Raw genomic sequence first — 15435 nt, forward strand, 5'->3', positions numbered from 1 at the left:
CATGTACTTGTAAAGCTCATACCTCCTGGTGAGAAGGGGCTAGCTCCCATCTTGGGGCTTCCTCGTATCCGTGGAGATCCCATGATGCTCTGCTGAGACGGGTTCATCCCTGGGCTACCATGGGATGGACTGGTCATGCCCAGGCCATACCCTCCACTATGGAAGTGCTGTGGGTGCTGATTCATTCCGGGATGCCCCATCTGATTCATTTGACTCATAGGGTTAAGCTGATTCAGCTGATTCATGGGGTTCATCTGGGTCATCTGATTCATTGAACCCATCTGATTCATTTGATTCATAGGAGTCATCTGATTCATTTGGTTCATCGGATTCATTGCATTCATCTGGTTCATCTGATTCATAGAGTTCAACTGGTTCATTTGATTCATCTGGTGCATTGAGTTCATCTGATTCATTCTGTTCCCAGGGGCATACATGGGGCCTCCTCTGGGTCCCATATGCCCCGGGTCATTCATGCCATAGCCTCTGGCATTGCCCATGCCTATCTGCCCACCAGGAGTCATATTCATTTGGGAATTATGGTTGGCACCACCCATTCCTTGGGAACGCATTACAGCTTGGTTTGGCCGGTAACCATTCTGTTCCCTAAAAGAGAAGGGAAAAGAAAAAACAAAACAAAAACAAAAAAAAGAGTGGATGAGTAAGACCAGAGCAGGGTCTCAGTATGGGAACTACTGAACATAACAGCTATAAATCAATGCAGATCTGAATAAATTTGTACACCATCTATAATATGTCCAGTGAGTTAAGTGTGTATTCCAGACGTACCCTAAAGTATGGGATCAATGGACAAGACACTAATGGAGGCTCTAATAAAGTTGCTGGCAAATAAATGGGCACAAGAGATATTAAGAGTAATCGTGTAAGAGGAAAGTGAACACTAAAAGGCATGAGCTTCTCTAATATAGGAATGAAAGTGAAGTACACTAATGTCTGTACTAAAGGAATAAGGGAGGGGTAGCAATGAAGTACTTGAAGTCGCTCAAATACCGTTTTAAATAATAAAATAAAATAAAAAAGAAGCAATACTACTGCATTGACAATTTATGCACTCAAATGATTAATTCACCTAAACTAAAACAATTTAATCATTTAAAGGTTACGTCAGGAGAAGTGCACAAAAATGATCTATAAGAAATTACAATAAAGGAAATAAAGAGTGCAAACCTCTGCAGTAGGTGAGTAGAGAGGTAGCTGTGAGGATCGTTGGTATTTGGGTTTCGGCAGAGCTCGCTGCGTGTCTGCGCAGTTACTGGAGTTCCGTCAGAAAGGGAAAAGTGGTACAGTGGAGTCTCTGCTCGACCACGTATGCAAGCTAGAGAGAGAAATTCAGAGAATTAGTCATGATTCCAAGACAGGTAGGTTTGATACTTTCTACAGGAAACGCCAAAACGGTTCCTGCATGATGCATCATCAATATCTAAAAATGCTACATCTTTAACTATACTTGGACCATGCAAAACATCTACTGAATATCCTTATATGTCAACTACTTCCTGCTCTTAATGTTCATGTTTAAATGCAACTCTTGCATTGCAAAAGGTGAGAGGTTCTGAAAGATGTGCACTTACCCTCCTGGTAGTGTCGTTTACAGGACCAAGGCTGGCCTTCACTGTGATGTAAGAACATCTGCAAACACCTACGCACCAGATCCTCCCATCCGGGACGCATGGTGGTGTGTAAGGAGCTTTGCTGCTCGATCTCAATCAGCTTACCTGTTATTAAAAAAAAAATACACGTATAGATTTCCGAGCAAAGCCATAACCTGATCCACGTGCCAATAACCAAAGTTATGATACTGATACACATGAGGATACTGCAGCACCTTAAATTATACATGAATTACAGTAAGACCAGACATATGCTCACCCGAGAGCTCGTGCCTGGTGCTGAATCTCTCTGTGCGCTCCACTGTGGTCACTCTCCGTGCCACACAGATCATACAAGACTGCAGATCTGCATACACGACATGTACACTTAATCAGTTATCACTCAATGTACAGGACTGTGAGAAAGCGGACACTAAAAGTGCAGCCAATCGAGTAAATGTAAATGCTACGGGACCAGAGTAGTCTCCCTAAATCATTTAATTCATCTTGGAAATACTGGGAGTGGGAACACTGCATGAATGGAGTCACATGGTTTGTTTGAATGTACGATTTGTATTGTATTAGCAGAGATGATATTTAACATCATATGTGATCAACTGTATAGTCGTGATTTTGTGCGAGTCGTTAGGCGAATGTATAGGCGTCTGAGTGGAGACGAACTGCACCTTCACCCTCCTCCATCATGGCTTTAGGCTGGGTAAGTGCAAAACATTGCATGGTCTCGTAACGTGGCCTTCCTGCTCCATCCTCTGCTCCAGGGCCTCCATAGCCAAACTTCACCAGCATCCGACAATTAAAGGTGTGGCTTTTCTGACGAGTGGCATCTCCAGTCCATGAAACACCATTCACACCTATACTCACACACACACGGAACATTATTTTGCATGGAAATTTCAAAGCTAAAAGTATATCAGTAAATGGAAATGGAAAGATGTGTACCACTGGCTTTGGGCAGGTTTTTCTGCAGCTCTTCACGGTCCTCCTGATGCAGGATGTTATAGACACTGGTGTTGATCAGCTCCTCCTGCTTGTACTGCAGATACTGAGTCACATTGTCGGACACAAACACGATGCTTCCCTCTCGGTTCACCACAAAAAGGAAGCCATCCAATGCCTGAAAGAGAAAGAGGTTGAGGCAAAAAGGACATAAAAAGAACCAAAAACATGTTAAGTAAATGTTCCAGTGATCTTGCTAACCTGCAACAGCAGAGGGCCCAGATGGTCTTTGTCAATGACCCCTTGACCCGTAGAGGACACGTCTGCCTTTTGGACATCATCATCGCCACATGAACCCTTTCCTGCAAAGAATCAGTACATATAACAGTGAGCATGGTCAAGCAGCTGGTCATATCAATACATCATGAAAAGACCAAAAAATAAATAAATACTGCCATGTTCATTAACAACAGCTCTATAATTAATTATAGACTCTGAGTTGGTATGTTGGTGCTACGTGTATTTTCAAATGTTATCAATTCATTCATTACAAGATGATGAACCGATGTTCGAATCAAAGTCCAAGCACTTGTATTTTTCCAAAAAATTATGTACTTTTACTGTCATCAATGGGATTGAAATGCATCTGTTGCATGAAGTTGGTGTTGTACAACCACCACCAGATGGCAGCACTTTACAAAAACACTCACTAGGCTTTCAAGCCTTTTTTCCAACAATTATCATGAAGGAAAAAAAAAAAACAACAAAAACAAATTAGTAATCAAAAGCATAGTGATCTAAAGCTGCAGCAGAGTTGCTCTACCTTGCTCTTTAATCTGCCGGATCTGGCGTACTGTCTCTTTAAGGATGGCGCATTTGTCCGGTTTGACGTTGAAGTTATCGATGTCACTAAGGTTAGCTGAGATCAGCTCTGCAAGCTCCTCGATGTATTTACACTCCTGCTCTCTCCGACGCTTATCACACCTGGATAAAGACATACATGTGCATTTAAAAAATTTATAAGACTGGTGTGATATTTTAGCTCATCACCACAAATTCTGATTCTCACACACACACTCTTACCCTAGTCCTGGTGTGTCACAAGTGGAGAGTTTACGTTTCCGGTCGTAGCCCAATGACTCCAGAGTTCTCTCCCCTGGTCCACTCATCTTCAACACATATCAGCACCTGGATACACACACACACACACACATTTAATTGTAAATTTGGAATGTAAACACTCAACAGAATTAACTCAGACTTAAGAATCAAGGAAATGATCCAAGCGCATCAGTGTACGTGTGTGTGAATTAGGCAGCTTAGGTTTAAGTATTCCCACATTTAGCTGAAAGTAAGGAATGTTCCAGCTGAGCAAGACAGCGCGTAAGCGTGTGTGTGTATACACTGATGATGACTGAATGAAGCAGGGCCCCAGGAGAAATGGGTCATCCCTCGTTCAGTGTGTGTGTGTGTGTGTGTGTGTGTGTGTGTGTGTGTGTGTGTGTGTGTGTGTGTGTTTGTTTGTTTCTCTGCAGTACCGACTCTCAGAGAGGGTCAATACTCTCCCTCCGGAAGCTAGAGCACAGTGTGGATTGTCATAATGAGGCAAAGTCGAAGGGATCGATATCATTTAAAAGGTTTTGTGAAAGAAAGAAAAAAACAGGAACTGATGCTAAAGTGTGTATTTCAGGAGCCAAAAAAGGTTCACAATTTTTCCAGTCTAAGGAAATGATATACACTAAAGCTTTTATTTTGTTTATCAGCTCGAAAAAGCACTGCAAGACCACACGCCTGCAAGATCACCGCACAGGCTCGTATTACACGTACACACTCTGATTCCCCGATTCTGTTGTTTACTACCGTTCTCATCACACACGTCTTTCTCCCTCCCTCCATCTCACTATTGCACACAATTCTCCCTCTGCTCTTTTTCTCTCACCTGCACATCTTCACTTCCCACTGCAGAATCTTTCTGACAACAGCTCATTCTCTTGCTTTATATCCTCCTCAATCTGCTCTTTGTATTAGGGTCATCAGCACAAATTTCAGTACTTGATAAAATTATAAGAAACGCCTAATATTTAGATTTCACGTTTGCTGTTGAAAACAGACATACATTATTTACTGTCTATCAATTAAATATACTTTCTGTGGTTCAAACTAAAGTAGTGCTTTATTTCGCATATACACTAGGCAGGTTCTACATTGTCATTATGTTATACCCTTTGTAGTTAGCACATACAGCAAATTGGAATTCAGCCTGTCTTAGAGGTCACATTCTTCCTGGAGTTGCATAACAACTGAAAAATCCAGCTACGTATCAGTGATAAGGAAATGTTACTGTGGGTAAAACATTTTTTTTTAATGAATCTGAAACCTTTTATAAATAATAAAAGTGTGATTTTTGCCTATGTGACTAAAGCGACTTTAGCAGTTTGGTTACTGCTTCATTAAAGTCCCCATGACGTACCCTGAAACCCGTAGCATTATTCGATGTGTTCATGTAATTTCCACTGAAACAGGATGTCAGGGCGGGACATATCGAGTGGCTCCTCCCTCATTTAAAATAGCCAATAGCGTTTAGCTTACCCCACAGCTGGGGCTAAGCCATTGTAGACAGTACCATGGATTTTTCTAACGAGGGGGGCGGGGCACTTCTAGAGATTGTAGAGAGCATTTAATTAGTCAGAAAATCTGATGAGAAGCTGAAGTGCAGAATGATGTCATCAAAACTGCTGATCCGTATCGGTGATAGAGAGAGACTGTACATTTCGAATGCCTATATCTTCTAGAAGTGAATTTTGTCATTGTTTTGGAGCACACTAGGTTATAGATAACCTTAAGATTGACATATTCACACTAAAACTCATAACTCAATATTGATTTCATTGAGACTTTAATATTCAAATACTAAATATTGTAAGCAATTTATGAAAGGAATCCGACAGTCCCTAGTGTATATCCATTCATCCTTCTCTTGCTATCTAGTCTGGCTTTTTGTGTGTGTGTGTATATATATATATATATATATATATATAAATAAATATATATATATATATATATAAATATATATATATATATATATATATAAATATATATATATATATATATAAATATATATATATATATATATATATAAATATATATATATATATATATATAAATATATATATATATATATAAATATATATATATATATATATATATATATATATATATATATATATATATATATATATATATATATATATATATATGTGTGTGTGTGTGTGTGTGTGTTAGCATAGCCTTGCCTCATGAATGACCCCCCTCCGAGTTCAGCGGAAACCTCTGAGAACAGGCCATCAGGTCACACTCTCTTCCCCTTGGCCTCGCACACATACACACAGACGCACACCCGCCCTTCCCCTTCCCTTCCACAGAGCCACGCATTCCTGCATGAGCTCATCATTCCTGAGTTGAGCTGCGGGACGAAACGGCGACTTTATGCAACTTGCTGCAGTGCCTGCCCAGGCATGTGCAATACACCACCACACACTTTATATCACACAACAAACTCCTCTCAGTCGTTCCCCCCTCCCACCATCCCCCTCGCTTTCTCTATCTTTCCCTGCATTCTGTCTCCTGATCCGTCCGTTTTCATCCCGTTCCTCACCCCCTCCTCCTTTTTCCTCACCTTTGCAGCAGTGGAGAATGATGACATCCACTCCGTTCCACCTCACATCCTGCAAAACACAAGCTGAGTGTCAGTGGACGGATATAATTTCAGCGAGAACGCAAAGTCTTTTCAACACAATTACAAGTGCTGCTAAGGGCTTATTTCAGATCCCATGCTCAAATGATCAATAAAGAATTAGAGTGTTATATAACCTGTTTCTAGAGCAGCTTTGCTCTGACAGAGATCAGCACATTAAAGCACAAAGCCTGATCCCAGATCAGCATTATAAACATTTCACGGATTACTGCTTTTAGAAGCATCATCACACTTTCACTTACCTTTGAGTGACAATGCAGAAGCTCTGATTAAAGACCCAGGCACAAAGGAAATCTACGGTTTCAGCAAGGCCACCACTGCTCCAGAGACAGAAAAGACAGAGAAAGAAAGGGAGAGAGAGAAAGACATATTACACTATAATCAATAACTACTGAAAGCACTTCTCTCATTGTTCAGGAGTCAGTTTTTGTTTCTTAACATTTTTTGATGGAATTTCACTTTTACTTAAAATGAATGGACACTTTCCCTCCTTTTTTAGACTGTAGTTGTGTCTCAAATGACATGCTATACATCACGTGCACTTACACTATGCAACATGTACCCTACCTTCTAGTGTATGAATTTTAAACTAATGGTTTAAAACTAATTAGTGTGGAAAACTAATGGTTTTTTAAACTAAGTGGAATTATAAGCCACTTCAAGTCCATGGGACATGATGTCAAAACATACGTACTGCGGCGCCAATAACTTTAGCAGAATAAACCAAAGTCAACGAAAAAGAACTTCTCCATTTATTTTTTATGTCAATGTTACCTTTTATGCCTAACATGACCTCAGTAACCATCAGTCACAGGCAGAATCATCTCCACAGGCGAAATTTGCTCGCACAATCCAAAATCAACATAATAAGTTGTGGTTGTGGCTGCTGGCAATGTAAACTTTTAAGAAACGCAGGGCCCCACAAAGGCAAAAATGTAGTAATTACCCCTTGATTTAGTGTGTATTTTGTATTTGCTGAAGTCTTCACTTTTTTTTTTCAGAGCAAAGTGAGTTTTAAGTGTCCTCCTAAGTTGTTGAGGCATTAAAATTTAAACCTTTTTCCCCAGCTCAGACCTAAAAAGAGGAACAACACACACCCATATATAACTAGTTTGGCTGACTTTGAAAATCGTTTAAATGCAGTTATTTTATCTCAAGAAAGTTCTCTCATCTCTGCATTCTTCCTACCCAGTGAGCTATAACTAACCCAAACGACCTTAGGCTGGTTTGAAGCATTTGCAAATTGAATAATTCATTTTTATTCACAGGTCCCTGCATGAACTAGCTTGCATTTGTCACACGTAGACAAAAGGGAGTTTCTGCAAGAGTCTTGAATTGCAAAAACAATATAGAGTCTGTTTTCTAATTAGCTAGCAAGATGGTTAGTCATTCTTTAAAAAAATGAAACCTGTCAGTGTTGGCAAATTGCGGTGGTAGGACATGATATTACTGGAAAAGCATAAACGACAGGGCTGTGTGAGAATTTTTCCTCCATGCCTGTATAAACTTCTTGCACCTTCTCATAGAGCAGTTTGAGCTCAATTTGTTCCGTCTAAGTTCGCTGTAGCTTTAATTATAGCAGAAAGGTATACAATCCAAAGCAGGACTGCACTCTCACAGCCAACTAAACTGTGAGTATGGTAAGGAGAGAGTTAAAAATGAAACATGCCTTAAGTTAACTCACCACTTTGCGAGGACGTTGTGAAGCTAAATTATGCTTAAAAGTGGAGTTTGATGGTGTGTGCCAGATGTAAACAGTCAAAGTGTCACTTTACACAGCTTAGCACACGGCAGCAGCAGCTCATGGCTTAATGCTTTGAGTCATTTTGTGTGCATGTCCAAACATTAACATTAGTATTCAAATAATGCAGTGAAAAATTTGAATAGTAAGCCTGCCTGAAACACCCACCCCTATACGACAATGCAACAAAAAAGTATGTCCAACCTGACAAAATATACTTAATAATGAAGAATTTATTAGGAACATTATCCACGTTAGTTAGCAGATCCACAAGCCTAGCATAAAAGCTCTGGGGCTTGAATTTACATGTTCCACGTCACCCTCTTATCTCTGACGTGTTTCGTCCGAGCTGTGTGGAGATTACTTTGTGTTATCACAAACTGAGCCAAAACTCTTGCTCACCAAGCCAGTTTACAGCAGTACTGAGAACCTGTTATAAATGTAAAAATATTAACATTACAAATAAATGCCAAGTTGGCTAATTTGACCCAAACTAAAACTTAAGAGTATTTAACAATTTCAAGTCACATTCCTAAATTCAGGTGTACTTTAAAGAAAAAATGCTTGATGTGCTATAAAAAGTATTAAAAAAAAAAAAAAAACACACAACTCAGTATTAAAGTCAAAATAAACTGGATTTATATTCAACACCACAATGCACCTTCACAAAGCCTAGTGCTCACGTTAATTAACGTTTGTGATAGATACTAAAATTAAAATACAAATTATAATTGTAGAATGCAAATAGTTTCACTTTTTCCATTAAAGCTTCACATAAAGTGCAGCTGCCTTTGTGGGAGAACTATCTAGAACGTCCGAAACAGGAAGAAGTAAAAGCAAGCATCCTGTTTGTGTCCTCTTCACACTCACTGTTCAGACACACACACCTTCGCGTCATCATTTCCTTCTTCTATTAAAAGCGCGTGAACTGCGTAGACAGCCGTGTTAACATACTGAGCTGCACAACTGTCTGATGCATTCGTTCCATTTCTGGTTCATGTTTCTTTTCTCTCTGTCTGTAGGCTACATATTCACAAACTGCTCAATGTAGAGTTAGGAAATTTAAGTCGCTTCATTTCAGCGAAGACCAGGCTGCGACATGCCTGGGGTACGACTTGCGTTGCCTCGTTTTACGTCTTCATTTCCCATCATTCCCCTGTCCCATACCGAGTGTACCTGCATTATTTATGGAGCTGCTTCCTGTCATTATGCTAACACACGCAGCCCTAGATGCCTCAGGGAGCTTCCGTGAGCAGATTGCTGCTACACTCCAACAGGCCACGCACAGTCAGCCAACACCGAGTTAAAGGCTAAGCTGCGTTACTGAGAAGACACAAGCTGAAACTCACTCACCTGAGCAGTAGACTGAATATGTATGCAAACATGGATGAAATATGCAAATAAAGTGTATGTGGCTCGAGTGTGCAATTTTAGGTCTGATACTTAAAGATAAATAGGAAAAAGGAGAAATAAATGTTGATGCTTTTTTGTTTAGCATGAATGTACTAAAAACTGTTTAGTATGTTTAAAACCCAAGAAGCTATTACAATAGCTTAATTGTTATATATATATATATATATATATATATATATATATACACATATATATACACACACACACACACACACACACACACACACGAATATACATGATGTGTTGATCAAAACCAACACCATGTTCTCATCCTGTCAGAAACAGCTAGCTGGCTAGTTAGTGCCTTGCAAAATTACCACCCATTTTTGTTACAAGTGGTCTTAACTGACAATTATTCTCAGCGGTTTATCTGAAAGGTAGCGAAATCAATCAAAATGTTGCATAGAAAAACTATTTTGTTCAACATTGATCACAGGCAAGTTAGCTAGCTGTCTAGCTTACTTACATTAGCTAAGTTTGCAGTCTTAGCCAGCTAGCTAATCAGCTAAGTGTGCAATGTTTATTAGCCAAGTTTCCATTCTTAGCCAGCTAGATAAGGACCAGGAAATCATCAGTAGAGAACAAAATCATGGTTTTTATGGAGTATTTTAAACATATTAGATAAATCACTAATGTGTCAGAAGCAGACACTGCTTAGATAAAACATGTAAAACTAAAGGCACATTGACATGGCATACAGCTTTTTTTTTTAGTTAACTGGGCCACTCTTTCAGTGTTGACGCATGATCTTAACATTTCACTCTTTATACCTTTTGTTGTAATATTAATCATTTGCAGATTGCAATTAACTGTGTGTTAACAGCTAAGCATAAGAAGTAGGTCATGTCGATTAATCATGAGAGGAAAGTTGTGTGAAGGGAACTTGATCTGAATTTTCCTTTTCAGAGACTGAGTGTGTGGAAATGTAATAGTTCAACACCATGTGGGGGTGCTGTCCTATAACACTGACTGCTTTACAGTACATATTGTACTATTGGTTAGATGAGAAGTTGACAAATGACATTGTGCAGTTGTAACAACGCATTCTCAGTTAGCAAATTATGTCGTTGTGATGTCATCGTGATGGGTGGTGCGATTTTAAATCGGCTTCCTACCGTGACTAGGGCTGCGTGATTATGGCCAAAATGATAATCCCGATTATTTTGATAAATAATCGAGATCTCAATATTGATCACGATTATTCATTGATTTTAGTGACAACATATTTTTATTGCACTTTCATATTTAAATAAACAGACCGCTGCTTTCACCTCCATGTTGTGCTGCATTCCTGATAATGTACAAATCTTTGCATCAAATTAGACTGGTCCTTAAAGTGCACCATCTCGTAGAAGCAAAATATAAATAAAATTGTACCCAAAATATAGGATAGGTAAAAATAAAAATGCCATCAACCAAATGAAAATATGAAATCATATATAACATTATGCAACTAAATGAAAATGCAGGCGTATGCAGAAAAGGCAATAACAGTGTTTACAGGAGAGACGCAAGACAATTTCTTTAATAATAATTACAAAAATTTAGGAGCACAGTTGAAGGTTTTTTTTTTTTGTTTTTTTTTAAAGAGATGGTAACATTAATATGCCACAATATAACGCACAAGTAGGCATAAGAAAACTTGAGCTTGTCAATTATGACAGAATTTAGGAACATAGTGTGAACCATGACTAATTAATTTACCTTCTGATAAACAAAATTTTATATTTTTAGTTAATTTTACAGACTGTATGCAAAAAACAACTGTTAACCTGTTCTACCTTGTAAACAAATACAATAAACATCAATGTTCAGTCTTTGAAGTCTGCTATATTTAAAGCTACACTATTAGACATTTTCCACTGTCATGGTTCTGGGCTGGAGTCAGTTCTCAAACCAGTCTGTGTATATTGTGTATATATCTGAATAAGCTCATATGGGATGTTATTGGGTGAGTTCATTTATCCGTCAGATGCAAAGCGCTTCAGTGTAATGGTGTTCATTACTGATGCTCCGATCAGGATTTTTACGACCGAAACCAATCCAGATACCAATCTTTTTTTGTTTAAACTTTAATCAGGAGGTCATAAACAGTTAAATGTAAGCTCTCTGTTCATGGTCACTGTTAACTGAATTAAAATAATAGCAATGAGAAATACTGTTGGTTAAATGATAAATAAACAAGCATAAATATTTATTTTTAAATATCTTAAACAATAAAGAGTCCTAATTAAAAGTAGATTAACACAAACATGATCCATATTAGGAAAAAGGCTAATAGCTTTCTAAGGACATAGCAAACTAAGCTTAATGTCAAATTGATATTTAATGCAACCCATAGTAATTACCCATTATTTCATTTTGTTTATATTTTATGAAGTTATTATAATATCTATTTTTTATTTTAAATGATTTATTTATAAATAAGCACATTTTCCATCTTTACATTTGATTAGTTTTCTGATTGTTTATCAATTGTTCCTTTTAGATAGGTTCCCCAGTACATCAGCTGATAATATTGTTTTTGGGGGACTAAATCAAAACATGGAAACTGGAGTTGACTTTTCTGATGACTTCTGCCAACCTTAAGTTTATCTGACGCATGGGCGTAACCACGCATTCTTTGGGGGGGTCGTGCCCCCCCAGTGTTGAGGAAATACCAATCTGTCCCCCCCCAATATACAGTACAAAGTATTTTCTATATGTCCCCATTTAATGAACCCTGCCGACGGATCTGTCTTTTGTTCATGTATTCTATTTATTTATGTCTATTCCTTTTTAATATATTTCCGTTTGTTAAGGAAAATAGGTGTGTGCCCCCCCTCCAATTGTACACTTGGTTGCGCCCATACTCAATGCAAGTTCGTTGACATATTTTAGCAGCTCAGTCTGTAAGAAATGGAGACAGCAGCCAAGCGCAGAAAAGTGCAGCAGAACATACAAGCTTACTTACTCAGACAGTAAGTAACTAGATACCTAAATAGAAGGTAACCTTAGCTTTGTATAGAAGACATCATACCATGGCTTGGTTTGTTCTTAAGAACGTCAATTAACTTTTGATATTTGCACACCCACGAAGTAGGCTAGGCTAACTTCAGTTCCAGTTTTTGACCATTAACGTTACATTCACTTGCATATCCTCCCGCCAAGTTCGTCGGACCCCCCCAATGTCCATACCATGGTTACGCCCTTGAAATGACGACTACGCTACGTATTTGAGTTGGTGAAGAGCATGAAGGAGAGCAGCAGCATACTCCTTCTGAACAGTTGCTAATCTTGATTATTAAATAATTCCTCACCAATCATAAAGAAGTTTGAACTAAACCCACCTTGTAGAGTTAGCATTATTATTAATTTACTCCGCCAGAAGCCGCTGTGTCTACACAAGCAGGTGAAAGTTCAGGTCATTTGCGGGATCGATAAAAGATGGCGATTGTGAGATTGGGAAATTGAGAGAAGCAGATGATGTTCAGTGTTACTCTTGTCATCATAAAGGCTCCTCTGCAGTATTTCCACACTTGTTCGGTTGACTGAGGTGATGAAAAGCAGTGTGAAAGTAACTGTTGTTCGGTGTAAATGCATTTTGGACTTCCTGTAGTTTTTATTCCGATTGTATTATACAACTCCGAACGGGTCACTCTCACCGATGCAAATAAACATTTATTCACAGTCGCACAAAGTACTTTTCAGTCGCAAACACAAGTGAAATGGTTGCACTGTATAACCCTGAGTTTATCTGCAAAGTTTTTTCTTGTTTGGTGTAATGATGTTTAATGTCCCCGACAACCTCTGCAGTGCCATTTAGCATCGTGCTAGTGTCATGATTTCCCCTCGCACAAGCGATGGAGCTCGCAGCCAAACTGGCAGCTTGAGCGCTAAAATGCTAAAGCAGTTTCCGGGTTTTGTCATTACAAAATGATGTCATCCGTACGCCACTCTATGGTGACTGGCTGCAAATTTAGGAAGCGCTTGATTTGATCTGTAGTGGAGTTTTCCATGAGTGGAGGACGTACTTTAAACGGCAATATCGCAGTTGATCATGTTCACTTAATCGTGGGCAGTCAAAATCGTAATCGTGATCGATATTCGATTAATTGTGCCGCCCTAACCGTGACCCAAAAGTGTAAAACACGCTTTTAAAAAAAACAACCAAACAAACAAAAAAACAAACCCAAAACCAATAACAAACAACAAATTCAGGAACACGAAAGGAAAACCAAAAACATGAACTGAGCCTGTGAATGGCATCTCCGTACTGGACATCACATGCTCCCTGATGACTGGACACAGTGTGTTTGTTTGATGCATGCTGTAGCCAATCAGCAGCAACCGTCCTATGATCAATAAGATCCTACCATTTTTGTTTTGCATTTATACTGTTGGGGGTTTTGTTGTGCGATTTTGATTTGCTAGTGTGTTTTCAGGGGGTTGGAAATTATAAAGTCACAGCAGGAAGCAAATTAAACTACTTTCAGTAAATATAACGTTGTATTCCAGGATGTGCTATTGTGTTTTGGTTTTACTGTTGTGTTTTTGGTTTGTTCATGTGGTGCCCACTTATGGACCACCGTAGCATCCTCATAATCCTAGCAATTTATTGAAAAGTGGTCAACTGTGCACAAGTCTACCATAACACCACGGTTTTGTCCACAAACACTAACTAATCTATTTAACTAATGCCTCAGATTTTCCGAAAATCTTGTACTTGAATAATTTGCATTTTGGATGTGATCTTGGTGCTTTTGCAAACTAAGCTCATACTTGACATTTAATCTGAGTTAAAAATTATTATTATTATTATTTTTTTTTACAAAAACACTGATAACGTCACTGTTGCAATAGGAAAAAATGCTAATCGAGTTAACCAATCTTAACCCAAGCACCAATTCATTTAACCAAAATCAGACATCCAGAAGTAGTTAACCAGTCGAAAGTCACATTCTTGAGTTTAGGGGCACATTAAACAATTACATGTTTTGAGAATGTGCTAAACATACATACTTTTGAATTAACGATAAAGTGGAGAACAAATGAGGTGTCATAAAACGTTGATTTTTAGACCGCGTTTTTACGGACGAAAGTTACCACACTGCATGTAACTGCATGCAGCGAACAAAAGTTGTAAGCACGCTACTCATGTCTAGTCCGTCCGACCACTTGAGTCTAATGCACCATTACAAGCCGTCATCTTATAGGGCTTAGTATTACTGTCGTATGGTGTAAATCATACATCAAATATACCGAATATTAACATGAGCAGCACATGCTTACCACATGTGAGGGATCATTCTTGTGATGAACTCATGAAAAAGACATCATGAGTGAATAATTCAAAGTGAGAGGAATCAGATGGAGGAGAAAGAAGGAGAAAATGTTCGTGTCACTCTGTGCGTGTGTGCGTGTGTCCTGCTGTGGTGTGGAGTAGTGGCTCATTGAAGCCCAGAATAACTGGGACATTCTGGCAGAGCCTGAAATACTGCATGAAATGTGAGCCGAGGCACACTCTCCGAACAACAAACATCTCTCACACTTACGAACACACACACACACACACACACACACACACACACACACACATATATACACGAGAACACGCACACAAAAAAACTGCAATCCTCAGGCAAAACCTCTGGAAACAATGTTCTGTCTTTTTCCGTCTCAAACAAAACGGAGAGGGCGATAAACAAGTGGTTGAAAAATAGGAACTAGTTTGGCACACACATTGGACACCTAATCAAATTTCACTCAATATGCCCTGTCATCACTCGTCCCCATCAAAAAGAATGGAAAATGGAAGGAGGGAGGTGTAAAAAATGATCAAATAGGTAACAAAAAAGACAACGGATTGTACTCCTGCAAGCCGACATGTGCCAAGCATGTGTGTACATGAGTAGCTTGTAAAATGGCTCTATTACTGAAACTACAGAACACACAAAGTACAACTACAGACCATAAAAAAG

General features: G+C 38.8%; 2 protein-coding genes across 2 annotated transcripts in view; both read right to left on the reverse strand.

Annotated features, from left to right (window-relative positions):
• LOC108254852 (uncharacterized) overlaps positions 1-15435 on the reverse strand; it is a 146105-nt gene that overhangs the window by 130073 nt on the left and 597 nt on the right. The window lies entirely within an intron of this gene.
• Positions 1-15435, reverse strand: part of ncoa3 (nuclear receptor coactivator 3) — a 44864-nt gene that overhangs the window by 7787 nt on the left and 21642 nt on the right. Inside the window, exons 2-12 of the mRNA XM_017450563.3 lie at positions 6564-6638; positions 6244-6292; positions 3651-3755; positions 3391-3551; positions 2829-2929; positions 2571-2745; positions 2297-2482; positions 1891-1977; positions 1593-1736; positions 1189-1336; positions 23-606 (exon numbers count right to left, since the gene is read on the reverse strand). Coding sequence (XP_017306052.1) covers positions 23-606; positions 1189-1336; positions 1593-1736; positions 1891-1977; positions 2297-2482; positions 2571-2745; positions 2829-2929; positions 3391-3551; positions 3651-3736 — 1672 coding nt within the window. The 5' untranslated portion in view covers positions 3737-3755; positions 6244-6292; positions 6564-6638. The remainder of the gene's footprint in view (positions 1-22; positions 607-1188; positions 1337-1592; positions 1737-1890; positions 1978-2296; positions 2483-2570; positions 2746-2828; positions 2930-3390; positions 3552-3650; positions 3756-6243; positions 6293-6563; positions 6639-15435) is intronic.

The sequence above is a fragment of the Ictalurus punctatus genome, chromosome 21 (assembly GCF_001660625.3).
Source record: "Ictalurus punctatus breed USDA103 chromosome 21, Coco_2.0, whole genome shotgun sequence".
NCBI lineage: Eukaryota > Metazoa > Chordata > Actinopteri > Siluriformes > Ictaluridae > Ictalurus > Ictalurus punctatus.